The sequence below is a fragment of the Zingiber officinale genome, chromosome 7A, assembly GCF_018446385.1.
Source record: "Zingiber officinale cultivar Zhangliang chromosome 7A, Zo_v1.1, whole genome shotgun sequence".
Lineage (NCBI taxonomy): Eukaryota > Viridiplantae > Streptophyta > Magnoliopsida > Zingiberales > Zingiberaceae > Zingiber > Zingiber officinale.
The window spans coordinates 122270718-122281994 of NC_055998.1; the positions used below are offsets into that span (position 1 = coordinate 122270718).

The following is an 11277-nucleotide window of genomic DNA, read 5'->3' on the forward strand; positions in this document are numbered from 1 at the left end:
CATGTTGCAGTCTGAGTTAAAATTTATGATCTCTTAATGTTTATTCAATATATATGTTGTAGCAGCTATAAAATCATAGCTACTATAACTATGAGTTCAACTTTAAGAGGTGATAACTTTCGATTAAAATTTAACTATGGGACACACAATATATGAAATAGAAGATCTTTGAACAAATTTCGATTTGATATATTATGCGTTATATAGTTCAATCCAAATCAAAAGTTATGACCTCTCAAAATTTTAATCAACAACAATATATAACTTTTAACTTGAATTGAATTACGAAATATATAATATATCAAATCAAAGATAATTCAGAGATATTCGATTTAATATATTGTGTGTGATCTATTAACATTTAAATTAACAATTCGTTATTACTTGTTTCTTATAATTAATAACAGAAATTAACAACACAACACTATACTTTTTTAAATCAGCACCAAACTAAAAAATTCATATTAAAAAACTAAAAGAGAAAATCACGTACGTGATTATAATGGGTAAAAACTCATAATCACCTGTTTTGTTTTGTTGGATAAATTGACGATTATTTTGCAAGGGACAATTTATTTTAAAAAACTAAATTATAAAAAAAAAATGCCCTTTCTCGCCGTGCGAAGGCCGCGAACAATGGCGACCACGGCCTTTTCCGTCTTCCTCTTCTGCTTCATCTTCTTCTTCACCTTCCCTTACGTATCCTCGTCGTCAGTCGAGGCGGAGTCGGATGTAAGGGAGTCCTTCCCCATGGATGGGGACGTCGCCTGGGTCGTCCAGATCTCCGACCTCCACCTCAGCGCGTACCACCCCGACCGTGCTTCTGACCTTGTCCGCCTACTTGCTCCCGCGCTTCGAATTATACGCCCCGCGCTTCTGCTGATCACCGGGGACATCACAGGTAGGCTAGGCTACCCCTCTTTTTCCTAATTGAATTACTTCTAGTTCTTCATGTTTTTTTTTCGATCGGTTTGGCAATTTTTGCGGTTCGTAATTCAATTGTTCTTCCAGAAAATCCAGAGCTAAAAACAAAAAATCTAAAATTTGAATTTAACATAAATGTTGGACATCATGATCCCTGGTGCTCTGATGTCAACAGTCTTTCTGGGGTGTAAATTTTGTTGATTTTCATTGCTTATCTGATGTTTGGTGATCATGAAAACTTTCAAAATAGTTCCTTGATTTTTCTCATTGTGGAAAAGCTATACATGGGTTTAACGAAAAAATGTTTAAAAAAAATGCTAATAATACCTGTGCATGGTTCAATACGGGTATAGATTTTATGGAATAGGACATACGTTTTTAGACTGTTCCTATGTTTATGAGGTGTTGAGGAGGACTGAGGAGATAAAGGGATGGAAGTTTAGTTTTATGAGCCATTGGATGAGTGGAAAGTGGATAGGGGAGGGATATTCTTCTAGTAAAATAGAGGCCAATGAGATGAGATCTTCAGTGCAATTGCAATGTGACACGTATTGGAAAAACTGAAATAGGAAGAAGTATCAAGAGGTAGTTTGGTTGTCTCCTGTGGCAATTCTATGAAGCATTATGGTGGAGATACAGGATTTTAATGGTGCTAATGAGCCTGAAAATAGATGTGGTAATGAAATTAAGAGTAAAATGTATTTGATACTATGGAGGAATTTATGCAGGTGTTGTGTGATTGTGGCATGGACGACTGAGATGGAGCTTTGCTTATGCTATCTGGTTGTTCATAAGTGGTTGGAGTTAGTACTATTAAAGGGTTGTTGTTTCTATGCTGCATTTGTGCTAAGGAGAGCTTATGGCAATTAGGGAAGCTGTTGAATTTTGCAATCATTTTTTTCTTGCCTTTGCAGTTATATATGATTGAAAAGTAGCAATTAGACTTTTGTGTTGGGAGATGGAGGTGTTTTGGTCAGTTTGATTTTTAGTTATTGTTGTGTGGATTGGATGTAATCAGTAGACAGAGTTGTTTTGGTGGGAAGAATATGTGGAAGCTGATATTATAGTTGGCTTTTTGGCTGCTGACATCTGTGTGTTGATATTAGGAGTTGATGAATGTTGTAAATTTTTGGCTGATATAATGAAAATAGTTTGGTAGATAGAGGTTCCTAGAATAACTTAATGGATGCACAACTTCTTTTTCTACAGAAAAGAACATAGATCAAGGTTGGACAGAGTTGCTTTGACCATCATCTTACTAAAATGATGTAAGAAAAGGTTGAATGATGCTTCATTGACACTTTTGTTTCTTATACTAGGATGAGCTAGTATGGTTCACTTAGGCATTATGCCTGGACTTCTGCTACCAACAGATTAACACGTTCTCATACAAACTCCTTCATTGATGTCTTCTATATGATTGTCAGCCATTGAGGGAATAATGCCAACTCAATGGTTTAGTTTTTGATGCAGCATGAGGGACAATATTTCACACATAGAACAAAACTTATGAACGGGAATATTTATAAACTGAAAAAATAATTAACATGGAGGATTGAGGTTCCTTAAAGGCTTCGACTCAAATAAAGTTGAAAATAAATTAAACTATTCTAGGAGAGAAATAATCCTAAAAAGGAAATTATAAAACTCATTCAAACTTGGAACAAATTCTCTATTCTTTAAACAAACCATAATTACCAGACTAAAAGTACCTTAATTAACGGATTCTTCTATATAAAAGGATCTACCAAATAATCTTTTAGTTGAAAATTTTGAAAAATTTAATTCCTAATTTGCATTATTCCTTTTTGCCAAAATTTCTTATTTCTTTTTTTGCAATCAGATGCCAAAAACAAGAGAAGAACAACAACAAGGCAGGATTTATCAGAATGGATCCAATACAGAAACAGTATGGAAGCAGTTGTCAATCATAGTGGCTTGGACAAGAGAATAATATTTGATATAAGAGGCAATCATGACAAATATGGAGTTCCACATGTTGGACATCCGCTTGATTTTTTCTCAGTCCATAGTGTTAGCGCACAACTAGGAAGGCTAAGCACCATTCAGAGCATCTCTCTTGTGGTAGACCTCCCAATCTGGATCTAATGGTTTATCAAATTATACTTTTTCTTTATCACAGAATTAACATTTTTCTTGCAAGAGAACAAAATTGGCAAATCACAAATCACATTGTCATTGACATTTTAATTTCCAAACATCCAAGTTGGGTTCTTATTATTGGAAATTAAACCGAATTCTTCCCTGTCTTAAACAATTAAAATTTGCACGCAGCTAATAATCATTTTAATACCTAGAACAACTTAAGTTAGATACCATAATTAGACAAGCTATTTTTTTTTAACAATTTCATTAACTTTTTAAAGTTCTTCTAAATCCGCATGCATGCTTCTTCTACATTTTCTATATAGAAATTTAATTTTGCAGATCCTATGACAATTCATCTTGTGACATTACACTTTTTCCTCTTATATCATAAACAACACCATAAACAATTTTGTCTAACCTATTTAAATTTGTCGTTTCTTTTAGCATATCAAATGTTGATCTTTCAAATGACTAATGTTTGACTTTTCAAATAGAAATTACCTAAGATTAAGGGAAGAAATATTTGTAGGATCAAGATCAATGCTAGAAGGAGAGTGAATAACATTTAAAAATTTTTATAGCAAAAATAATGAGCAGATAAAAACTGAATTAATCAGGGTTAGCACAGCAGAAATAATAATTTAACTTAGACTAATTCAATCAAGTAAGATAAAGACATTATCAGTTAAAGCATGCAAGTTGATTAACCAAACTAGACGTATAGACACACACTAGTTTAAAAAATTAATTCTTATTTCTACTTTCCCCTAGGTGGAGAAACCTTACAGAAAAAGAATCTAAAAATTTAGGACAATGAAAATTAAGGCAATCACTTAAACAAATACAAATTGTTACTCTAGGTGTTGTCGATCAGAAATGAAGCGCGTGTCATAGCACAGAAAGCGAAAAAAGTGCTCAAAGTACTATAACAAAGCTAGATAATTGAGGGATGAATGGAAAGCTCTGCCTTAAAACTCCTTATATAGTACTCTCCAGTCACCTGGAGCCCTCCTGGTCGCTTGTACAAGTGCTGACATGCTGCAACTTATATTCGTAAGATAACATTAACGAAGCTTCTCGGTTGCTTGTATACCACCAGGTCGCCTGGGCAAGGGTCAAACTTCATCTTGACCAACATGTTCGGGTTGTTGATAACGCTCCCAGTCACCAAAAAGCTACTCGGTCGCCCATATAACCAGTTGCTCGTATACCCAGTCGCCTGGCTGATATGGTCACTTGGATCTTCTGAAATCCCTTCGTATATAGTTATCACCAGCCAGTCGCTCTCGAACTCCATCCAGTTGCTTGGAACCGTCTGACATGCTTTCTTGCAATTGTTACACGTAATGAGTATGATACAAAATGTGAAGTTACTCGCACTTAACTAGATTAATCTGTCTAGTTCGGTTTTGCTAAGCAATCAGCTCCCAGTTGATTCTAAACACTTGGACTTGTGCCAAGCAATCAATCTCCAGCTGAATCCACACACTTGAATTTTTTTTTCAAGCAACCAACTCCCAGCTGGTTCCACACACTTGGACTGCCAAGCCTTAACTTGAGTCACCTAGCATCCAACTAGGAATATGTCAACCAAGCCTTAATCATTTGGACTTTATTTACCTACCATCCAATTAGGAATTTATTGTTTGGTCCCTACCAAGACTTAGCTCATACCTCCTGATTCATGACCAGGACTTAGTCATTGCCTAGTTCACAACCAGGACTTTAACTCCTGTCAAATATGTTGCACCTGTAAACTTGACACAACATCACAACTAACCTAACTTTAATCTTAGTCATATATCAAAACCCTAGGTTACATGTTGTGCACCTTGCATCAACAATATCGAGTAAATCTCATAATTTTATAACTTATAGAAATTTGAGCATGTGGAGAAGAATATCTATTGGATTGCTAAAGACAGAGAAAGAAATGTAAATATTAGGGTAATCTTAAAGGTATAAAAATAAAGATCAAAAGGTTCCTATTTATTAAGATTATGGAAGAATGGGAAAAATATTTGTGCAAGTTATTTAATGTACAAAAATTTATTTTGGAAAAGAGAAATCATAATAAATTAAATTAGATATAATGTGATTAATCTTTTAAGAAAATATAGACAAGTATGAGATATAGGCCTTGATGATTGTTCTATTAGAATTGCCTATTTGGATGAACATATGTTTGATTAACATAATATGACAGAAAAGGGAAGGAACCAAAAGTGCATTTGCCCCTTGCCTCCTATTGTGTATTTAGGGGTTTGGATATGCCTATTGCCATCATTGCCAATGGTGCATATTAAACATGCGAAAGATTTGGGAAGTGAAGCACTTTGATCCATCTGAAAAGTGAGGTTAGTGGTGTGAACGTGTGCCTTGTTGTGCAATTGAACAATGTCTACAATGATATGGAAAGGATTACATTGTCATAGAAGTGCTATTGCTTTGGTGAGGAAAATTAACGATTAGGAAACAACAAAGTATGTTGAGGCTAGTATTCATCATGCAAATAAAACAATTTTTAAAATTTTAGAATTTGAAAAAAAAATCATAAACATGTCAACCCCAACTTATAAATTTTATAGATAAATTGAATTGACTAAAGTTGAAGGTTTGTAAGTTAACTCAAGACCTGAGTAAACTCTAACATATTTAAAAGATGTATAAAGGCTAAGATTACAATGTCAGGGAAACTGTCATAGAGGATTGCATATAATTATTTTCCAAAATCTCCTCAATTGTTCATAACTTTGCTTGTTGTACATACTATAAATGCTAAACTAAATAATTCCATGACAGTGGAAAATTACAATGGGTTAATTTTGACCAATTTGATGCTGATAGTGTTAATGTTATCTGCCTTGCATCATATGAACTGTTGTTTGGAGAAAATTAATGTAACATCAATTATACTTGTTCATAAATTTGTTTACACTGAAACTGACTTTCTTTGCCTGTGTAAAAATTGAACTGACATTTATGTGAAGGTTTTCTAGGGCAATGATCGAAAATATGTGTTCATTGGCATTGATGATACAATTAGCATTGGAATTCGGGGCCCATCAAATTTATTTGGTCATCCAACTGATAGAAGAGCTGCTGCTGTTGAATCTGAATTGCAGTATTGGGATATTTATCCCAATAATTTAGTGACAAAAGTTTTATTTGGGCATTATCCAATGTCTTTTACAGCTTCAACCGAAAACGGGCAGCGTTATGAAAATTTATTTGCAAAATATTTAGTTTCCTCATACATTTGCGGACACCTTCATGCAAAGATAAGCAAACAACTTTGGAGATTCCATTCATCAAAATCATCTTCTGATGTTAAGGTTCCCAAAATGAGTAGGAGCTTTTGGGAGTGGGAATTAGGAGACTGGAAAGATTCTAGATTGATCAGAATTCTTGCCATTGATGGAGGAGTGGTCTCTTTCCTTGATATTGATTTTCTCAGAAAATTTGAAGTTGAGGATGGTTTTCAAACAACTATTCTCATAACATATCCTGTTGACTCAAGAATGATGAATGTTGAACATAACAATCACTCACTCAGAAATGATATTAATGCTCTTGTCTTTTCCTCCCAGAAAATAATTAATGTGACTGCTAAGGTGTTTGATTCATCTAGGAACTACAAAACAGTCGAAGAAGTGCCTTTGCAGTTTATTGATATTGCATCTAACAAGCTACTATTTTGTGGACGATGGAATGCTGAAAATTACCGGAGTGCATCAGCAACACGTTACGTATTACAGGTCTCTGCTTTGGACTCACAGGGCAAGGAGACTACAAGCAACCTTAGACCATTTTCTGTGGAAGGTAAACAGGCACCTTATCGAAGTACATTGCTTGCTTATTTGATTTTTGAAGTCGAGTGGGAGAGTTTATATTCGGTTCTTCTATGGAGCAATATTTGCTTTCTTCTTGTACTTTTGTTTCTTCCAAAAGTTTTGAATTGTCATATTGAGAAATATTCATCATATCAGTCCATTTCCTTGTCGATCCAGCAGCAAAAGAGCCTGTCTGTGATATACCAGGTCTTGATGGAGGGTTCGAGGAACAGAGTATCATGGTTTTCTATGTTGATATATCTTATTTGCCTACTCAAATTCCCATGGTTTTGGGGTTATGCGACATCTGAGAATGGCGACATTGCTAGTATGTATTTATCCGGATGGATGGTGCCTTCACCAGATGGTCAACAGAAGTTGGGAACTCCTGATATAATGCTCATCACATTGCCTTTCCTGTACTTGGTGGTCACACCCATGTTTGTTCTTATCTATAGTCTCTTTGCAGAAAGATCAGCATTTTACTCACATCTTCTTGGGAAATCAAAATGCCGGAATGAACCAATGCCTCATATTGAGTCGGAACAAATATCACAACTTGTGACCATGATTCCATCGAACTATCAAAATTTATCCCCAACATGTAAGATTTGCCGTGGTTGGATAAGGAGGTTCCTTCTGCTTGGTTGTCTAGTTGTTGCATTGACTCATTGTAAGGTGACTATCTACCAACATGTAAGATTTAACTTTCCCCCCTTTCTGTGTTAGATATATTCTCATTGTTCTTATTTTTCCCAGCTATGCCTAACCCTCATGCTTGCCTATGGATTTCGGCCGGTTTTGTTATCACCTGCCTTGTCATGGGCACCACTGTTACTTCTTGTGGGAGCATATATGTGTTCAATGAGTGTCGACATGGAGCCCTAACAACAATGGCAACCAAAGCACTTATGTCTTCATGTAAACTTTGAATTGTTAGTCATGAATCATGATACGATTCACATCTACCATCTTATATCATGTAGACTCTATGTGTACCATAGACAAGCTGGCTCATAAACAAATGTCCACATGAGGCGCAGTTATGTTTCCTGGAATGGCTTTGTATGTTCTAGTGTTTCTTTATTTTCCTAATTCTTGGCAAAGGCTAGTATGTAATCCAGGCATGGTTGGGGGTTATTCCTTTTAATGATTATCGATGAACAATGCAATATCAGTACTCATTTTAGTTTATTTTTTAAAGTGTATAATCATGATTGAGCAAACTCAATCAAATTGATACAATTACAATATCCATCTCTTACAACTAATATATCTTAACTTCTTAGGCAAAAATTAAAAGGGTGCTTCTTTTATATCGAATCGTCAAAGGACGTTCTATTTTAATTTTTTATTAAAAGGACACCTCACTTTCTATAAAATGACACAAATATCTCCTGACACATTGTATATTTCTTACATGCGCACTCTTGCTTATATTCCCGGCTAAATCATATTATATTGTTGTAACTATGAAATTATAATTCTACATTTACAACTACTAAATTATAACCCGAATCAAAAGCTGATCTTTTAGAGTTTATCTAGTATAAGGGTCGTTATGTTCAAGTATCTTGACTATTTTAGTTATAAGGATTGTTCATCTTGATCATCCAAATTGGACTATATATATATATATATATTTGACTGTGTATCATTTTCTACTTTTGCTAAGAAAATATAAAAATTAAATGGACGTATATAATTTACAAAATCATTAAATAAAATTAAAGTTAAAATGAGAACCTCTGTAATAATTTTAATATGAAAATATCCTTTGATCTAATATTATTATAGCAACTATTGATAGTTATTATAATGTATAGAAATTATTGAGTAACTGTTATAATGACTTTCATATGTTTATGGTGAATTTAGAATTTAAAATTTAGAATTACTATTTAGTAATTGTTGTAAAGTATAAAAATTATTTTATAACTGTTACAATATGTGTACCATGAATTTAAATTTTTTTGAACACTATTATATTTTTTAAAAAAATATCTGATTGATTAAAATTATTTAAATTTTATTAAAATTATTTTAAAATAATTATAAAATCAAAGCTCTAAATTCACTCTATACACACCATAGAAATTATTAGATAACTTATATATATATATATATATATATATATATATATATATATATATATATATATATATATATAAAGTATTTATGGAATAAAAGGACGACTATGTATTTATTTTTTGAAAAGAGAGCAGGATATTTTTTTGGCAAAAGTCGAAAACACCACATTTAATTATGCAGTTCATTTCATTTCATTTCAACAAATGACATTTTATATTTAAGGCAATATCGCGGGCAGGGATCCTCTGGTCCCGGATCCCTGCCTGACTAGCAAAACGGTTACCATGCAGCTGTCACTTTTGTGGCCACTGCTCCTCCTCCTCCTCCTCCTCCTCCTCCTCTTCGTCTTATTCTCCGGCCGAGGGAAAGACAACAAGCTCCTCCTCCCCAACTCGCCTCCGGGTTTCCCTTTGATTGGCAACCTCCATCAGCTCGGCACCCTACCGCACCGCTCCCTTGCCTCGCTCGCCCTCCGCCATGGCCCTGTTATGCTCCTCCACCTCGGCCAACTCCCCGCCGTCTTCGTCTCCTCTGCCTCTGCTGCTTCCGAGGTCTTGAAGACCCACGACCTCGTTTTCGCCAGCCGCCCCAACTCCACCATCGCCGACCGCCTCTTCTACCGCTCCCAGGACGTGGCCTTCGCCAAGTACGGCGACTTCTGGCGGCACGTCCGCCGCGTGTGCGTCCTCCACCTCCTCAGCCTCCGGCGCGTCCGCTCGTTCCGGGCCATCAGGGAAGAGGAGGTCGCCCTCCTCGTCTCCGGCGTCCGCGCCGCCGCCGGAGGGCCGGCTCCCGTCAGCGAGATGATCACCGAGTTCACCAACAACGTGCTGTGCCGGGTCGCCTTCGGCCGGAAGCAGTTCCTGGAATTAGGCGGCGGGAAGAATGTGCGCAAGATGTTTGCGGATTTGACGACGCTGTTGGGGGAGTTTCCGGTCCGAGATTTTGCGCCGTCGCTGGGTTGGATCGACTACCTCAGCGGGTTGGATTCGAGGGTAAACAAGACCGCGCTCGAATTCGACTGCTTCATCGAAAAAGTGCTCCTGGAGCACGAGACTAGAAGACGGAAGAGCAACGGCGACGGCGGAGACGCGACGGTGGCGGATTTCTTGGACATTTTACTATCGTCGGAGGCCGCAGAGGGCACTACGCTGAGCAGAGACACCGTCAAGGGTATAATCTTGGTACCATATATAATCAATCACCTTCTTCAATTCGTCTTCTTCTTTTTCTTGCTGAATTGTAGTGTACTTGTGTTCTTCTCTATTCAGGACGTGTTGACCGGTGGAACTGACACCACGTACACTACGATAGAATGGGCAATGGCGGAACTCATCAAACATCCTCAGAAGATGAGAATCGCACAAGAAGAAATTCGCAGAGTCGTCGGATCCAAAGAAGCCATCGCAGAAGAGACAGTCGAAGCGATGGAATACTTGACGGCAGTGATCAAGGAGGCTCTCCGAATGCACCCTCCTCTCCCCTTGCTGGTTCCCCACGAGGCGATGGACGACGCCGAGATCCACGGCTTCCTCATTCCCAAAGGCACCAGAGTCGTGATCAACGCCTGGGCCATCGGGAGGGATCCCGATTCATGGGAGCAGCCGGAGGAGTTCATCCCTGAAAGGTTCCTGATGAACGATAGCACGGCCGTCGATTTCATGGGACAGCACTTCCAGTTGCTACCATTCGGAGCAGGCCGCAGAAGCTGCCCCGGAATCACCTTCGCCGTCGCCACTGCCAGACTTGCTCTGGCGAACTTGCTGTGCCATTTCGACTGGGAGTTGCCGAACGGGAAGAGAGGGGAGGAGCTGGACATGGACGAAGAGTATGGGGTCGCGGTGCACAAGAAGTCGAGTTTGATTCTTGTAGCGAAGCCTCGAGAGATGCGGCGGCAGCAGCTGTAAGGAGCTGCTGGTGAACTCTAAACATGATTATGCTATAGTTTATGATAAATAAGGGCCTTGTAAACTAATAAATTTACAAGAGCTTTCACATTGGCCAGCCTTATAACAAGTTAACTTGATGTTAAAACCAATGTGAATAAATTATTTTATGTAATAAATATATTTAAAAATACTATTATTATTATTTATTTTAAATAATAATTATTTAAATTGGATAAATAAAATTAAAATTATATTTGTTAATATAATAAAGATCAATGAATAGATAATGAGACCATGTTTATATTAAAATAGATATGAGCGAATGAATATGTTAATATAATATTGATAATATTTTAATATTTTTTAATTTTATAAGCTCGTAAATTGGGTAAGGGTGGTCCTCGAAAATTTCAATAGTAAGCTAGTGTAAC

At 36.8% G+C, this 11277-nt stretch overlaps 2 protein-coding genes across 4 annotated transcripts; both read left to right on the forward strand.

Annotated features, from left to right (window-relative positions):
* The first annotated feature begins 580 nt into the window (after positions 1–580).
* LOC122002294 (putative metallophosphoesterase At3g03305) lies at positions 581–7918 on the forward strand. Of its 3 annotated transcripts, none has more exons than XM_042557418.1 (4): positions 581–901; positions 2768–3009; positions 6033–7562; positions 7626–7918. In XM_042557418.1, exons 1-4 carry the CDS (start codon positions 604–606, stop codon positions 7752–7754), a joined length of 2199 nt encoding a protein of 732 aa, XP_042413352.1. In that variant the 5' UTR covers positions 581–603; the 3' UTR covers positions 7755–7918. The 3 variants fall into 3 exon arrangements, with proteins under 3 accessions (XP_042413352.1, XP_042413353.1, XP_042413351.1); XM_042557419.1 differs by having other exon boundaries at positions 6033–7544; XM_042557417.1 differs by having other exon boundaries at positions 6033–7539.
* Positions 7919–9194: 1276 nt separating this feature from the next.
* LOC122000440 (cytochrome P450 71A1-like) lies at positions 9195–11042 on the forward strand. Its single transcript, XM_042554839.1, has 2 exons — positions 9195–10141; positions 10229–11042. Exons 1-2 carry the CDS (start codon positions 9242–9244, stop codon positions 10862–10864), a joined length of 1536 nt encoding a protein of 511 aa, XP_042410773.1. The 5' UTR covers positions 9195–9241; the 3' UTR covers positions 10865–11042.
* Positions 11043–11277: the final 235 nt, after the last annotated feature.

Bases quoted from the DNA above. Each gene is read 5' to 3' on its own strand.
- LOC122000440 (XM_042554839.1), top strand. From the start codon at position 9,242: ATGCAGCTGTCACTTTTGTGGCCACTGCTCCTCCTCCTCCTCCTCCTC. The intron at 10,142-10,228 runs GTACCATATATA...TTCTCTATTCAG, and splicing joins CCGTCAAGGGTATAATCTTG to GACGTGTTGACCGGTGGAAC.
- LOC122002294 (XM_042557417.1), top strand. From the start codon at position 604: ATGCCCTTTCTCGCCGTGCGAAGGCCGCGAACAATGGCGACCACGGCC. The intron at 902-2,767 runs GTAGGCTAGGCT...TTTTGCAATCAG, and splicing joins GATCACCGGGGACATCACAG to ATGCCAAAAACAAGAGAAGA. The intron at 7,540-7,625 runs GTAAGGTGACTA...TATTTTTCCCAG, and splicing joins AGTTGTTGCATTGACTCATT to CTATGCCTAACCCTCATGCT.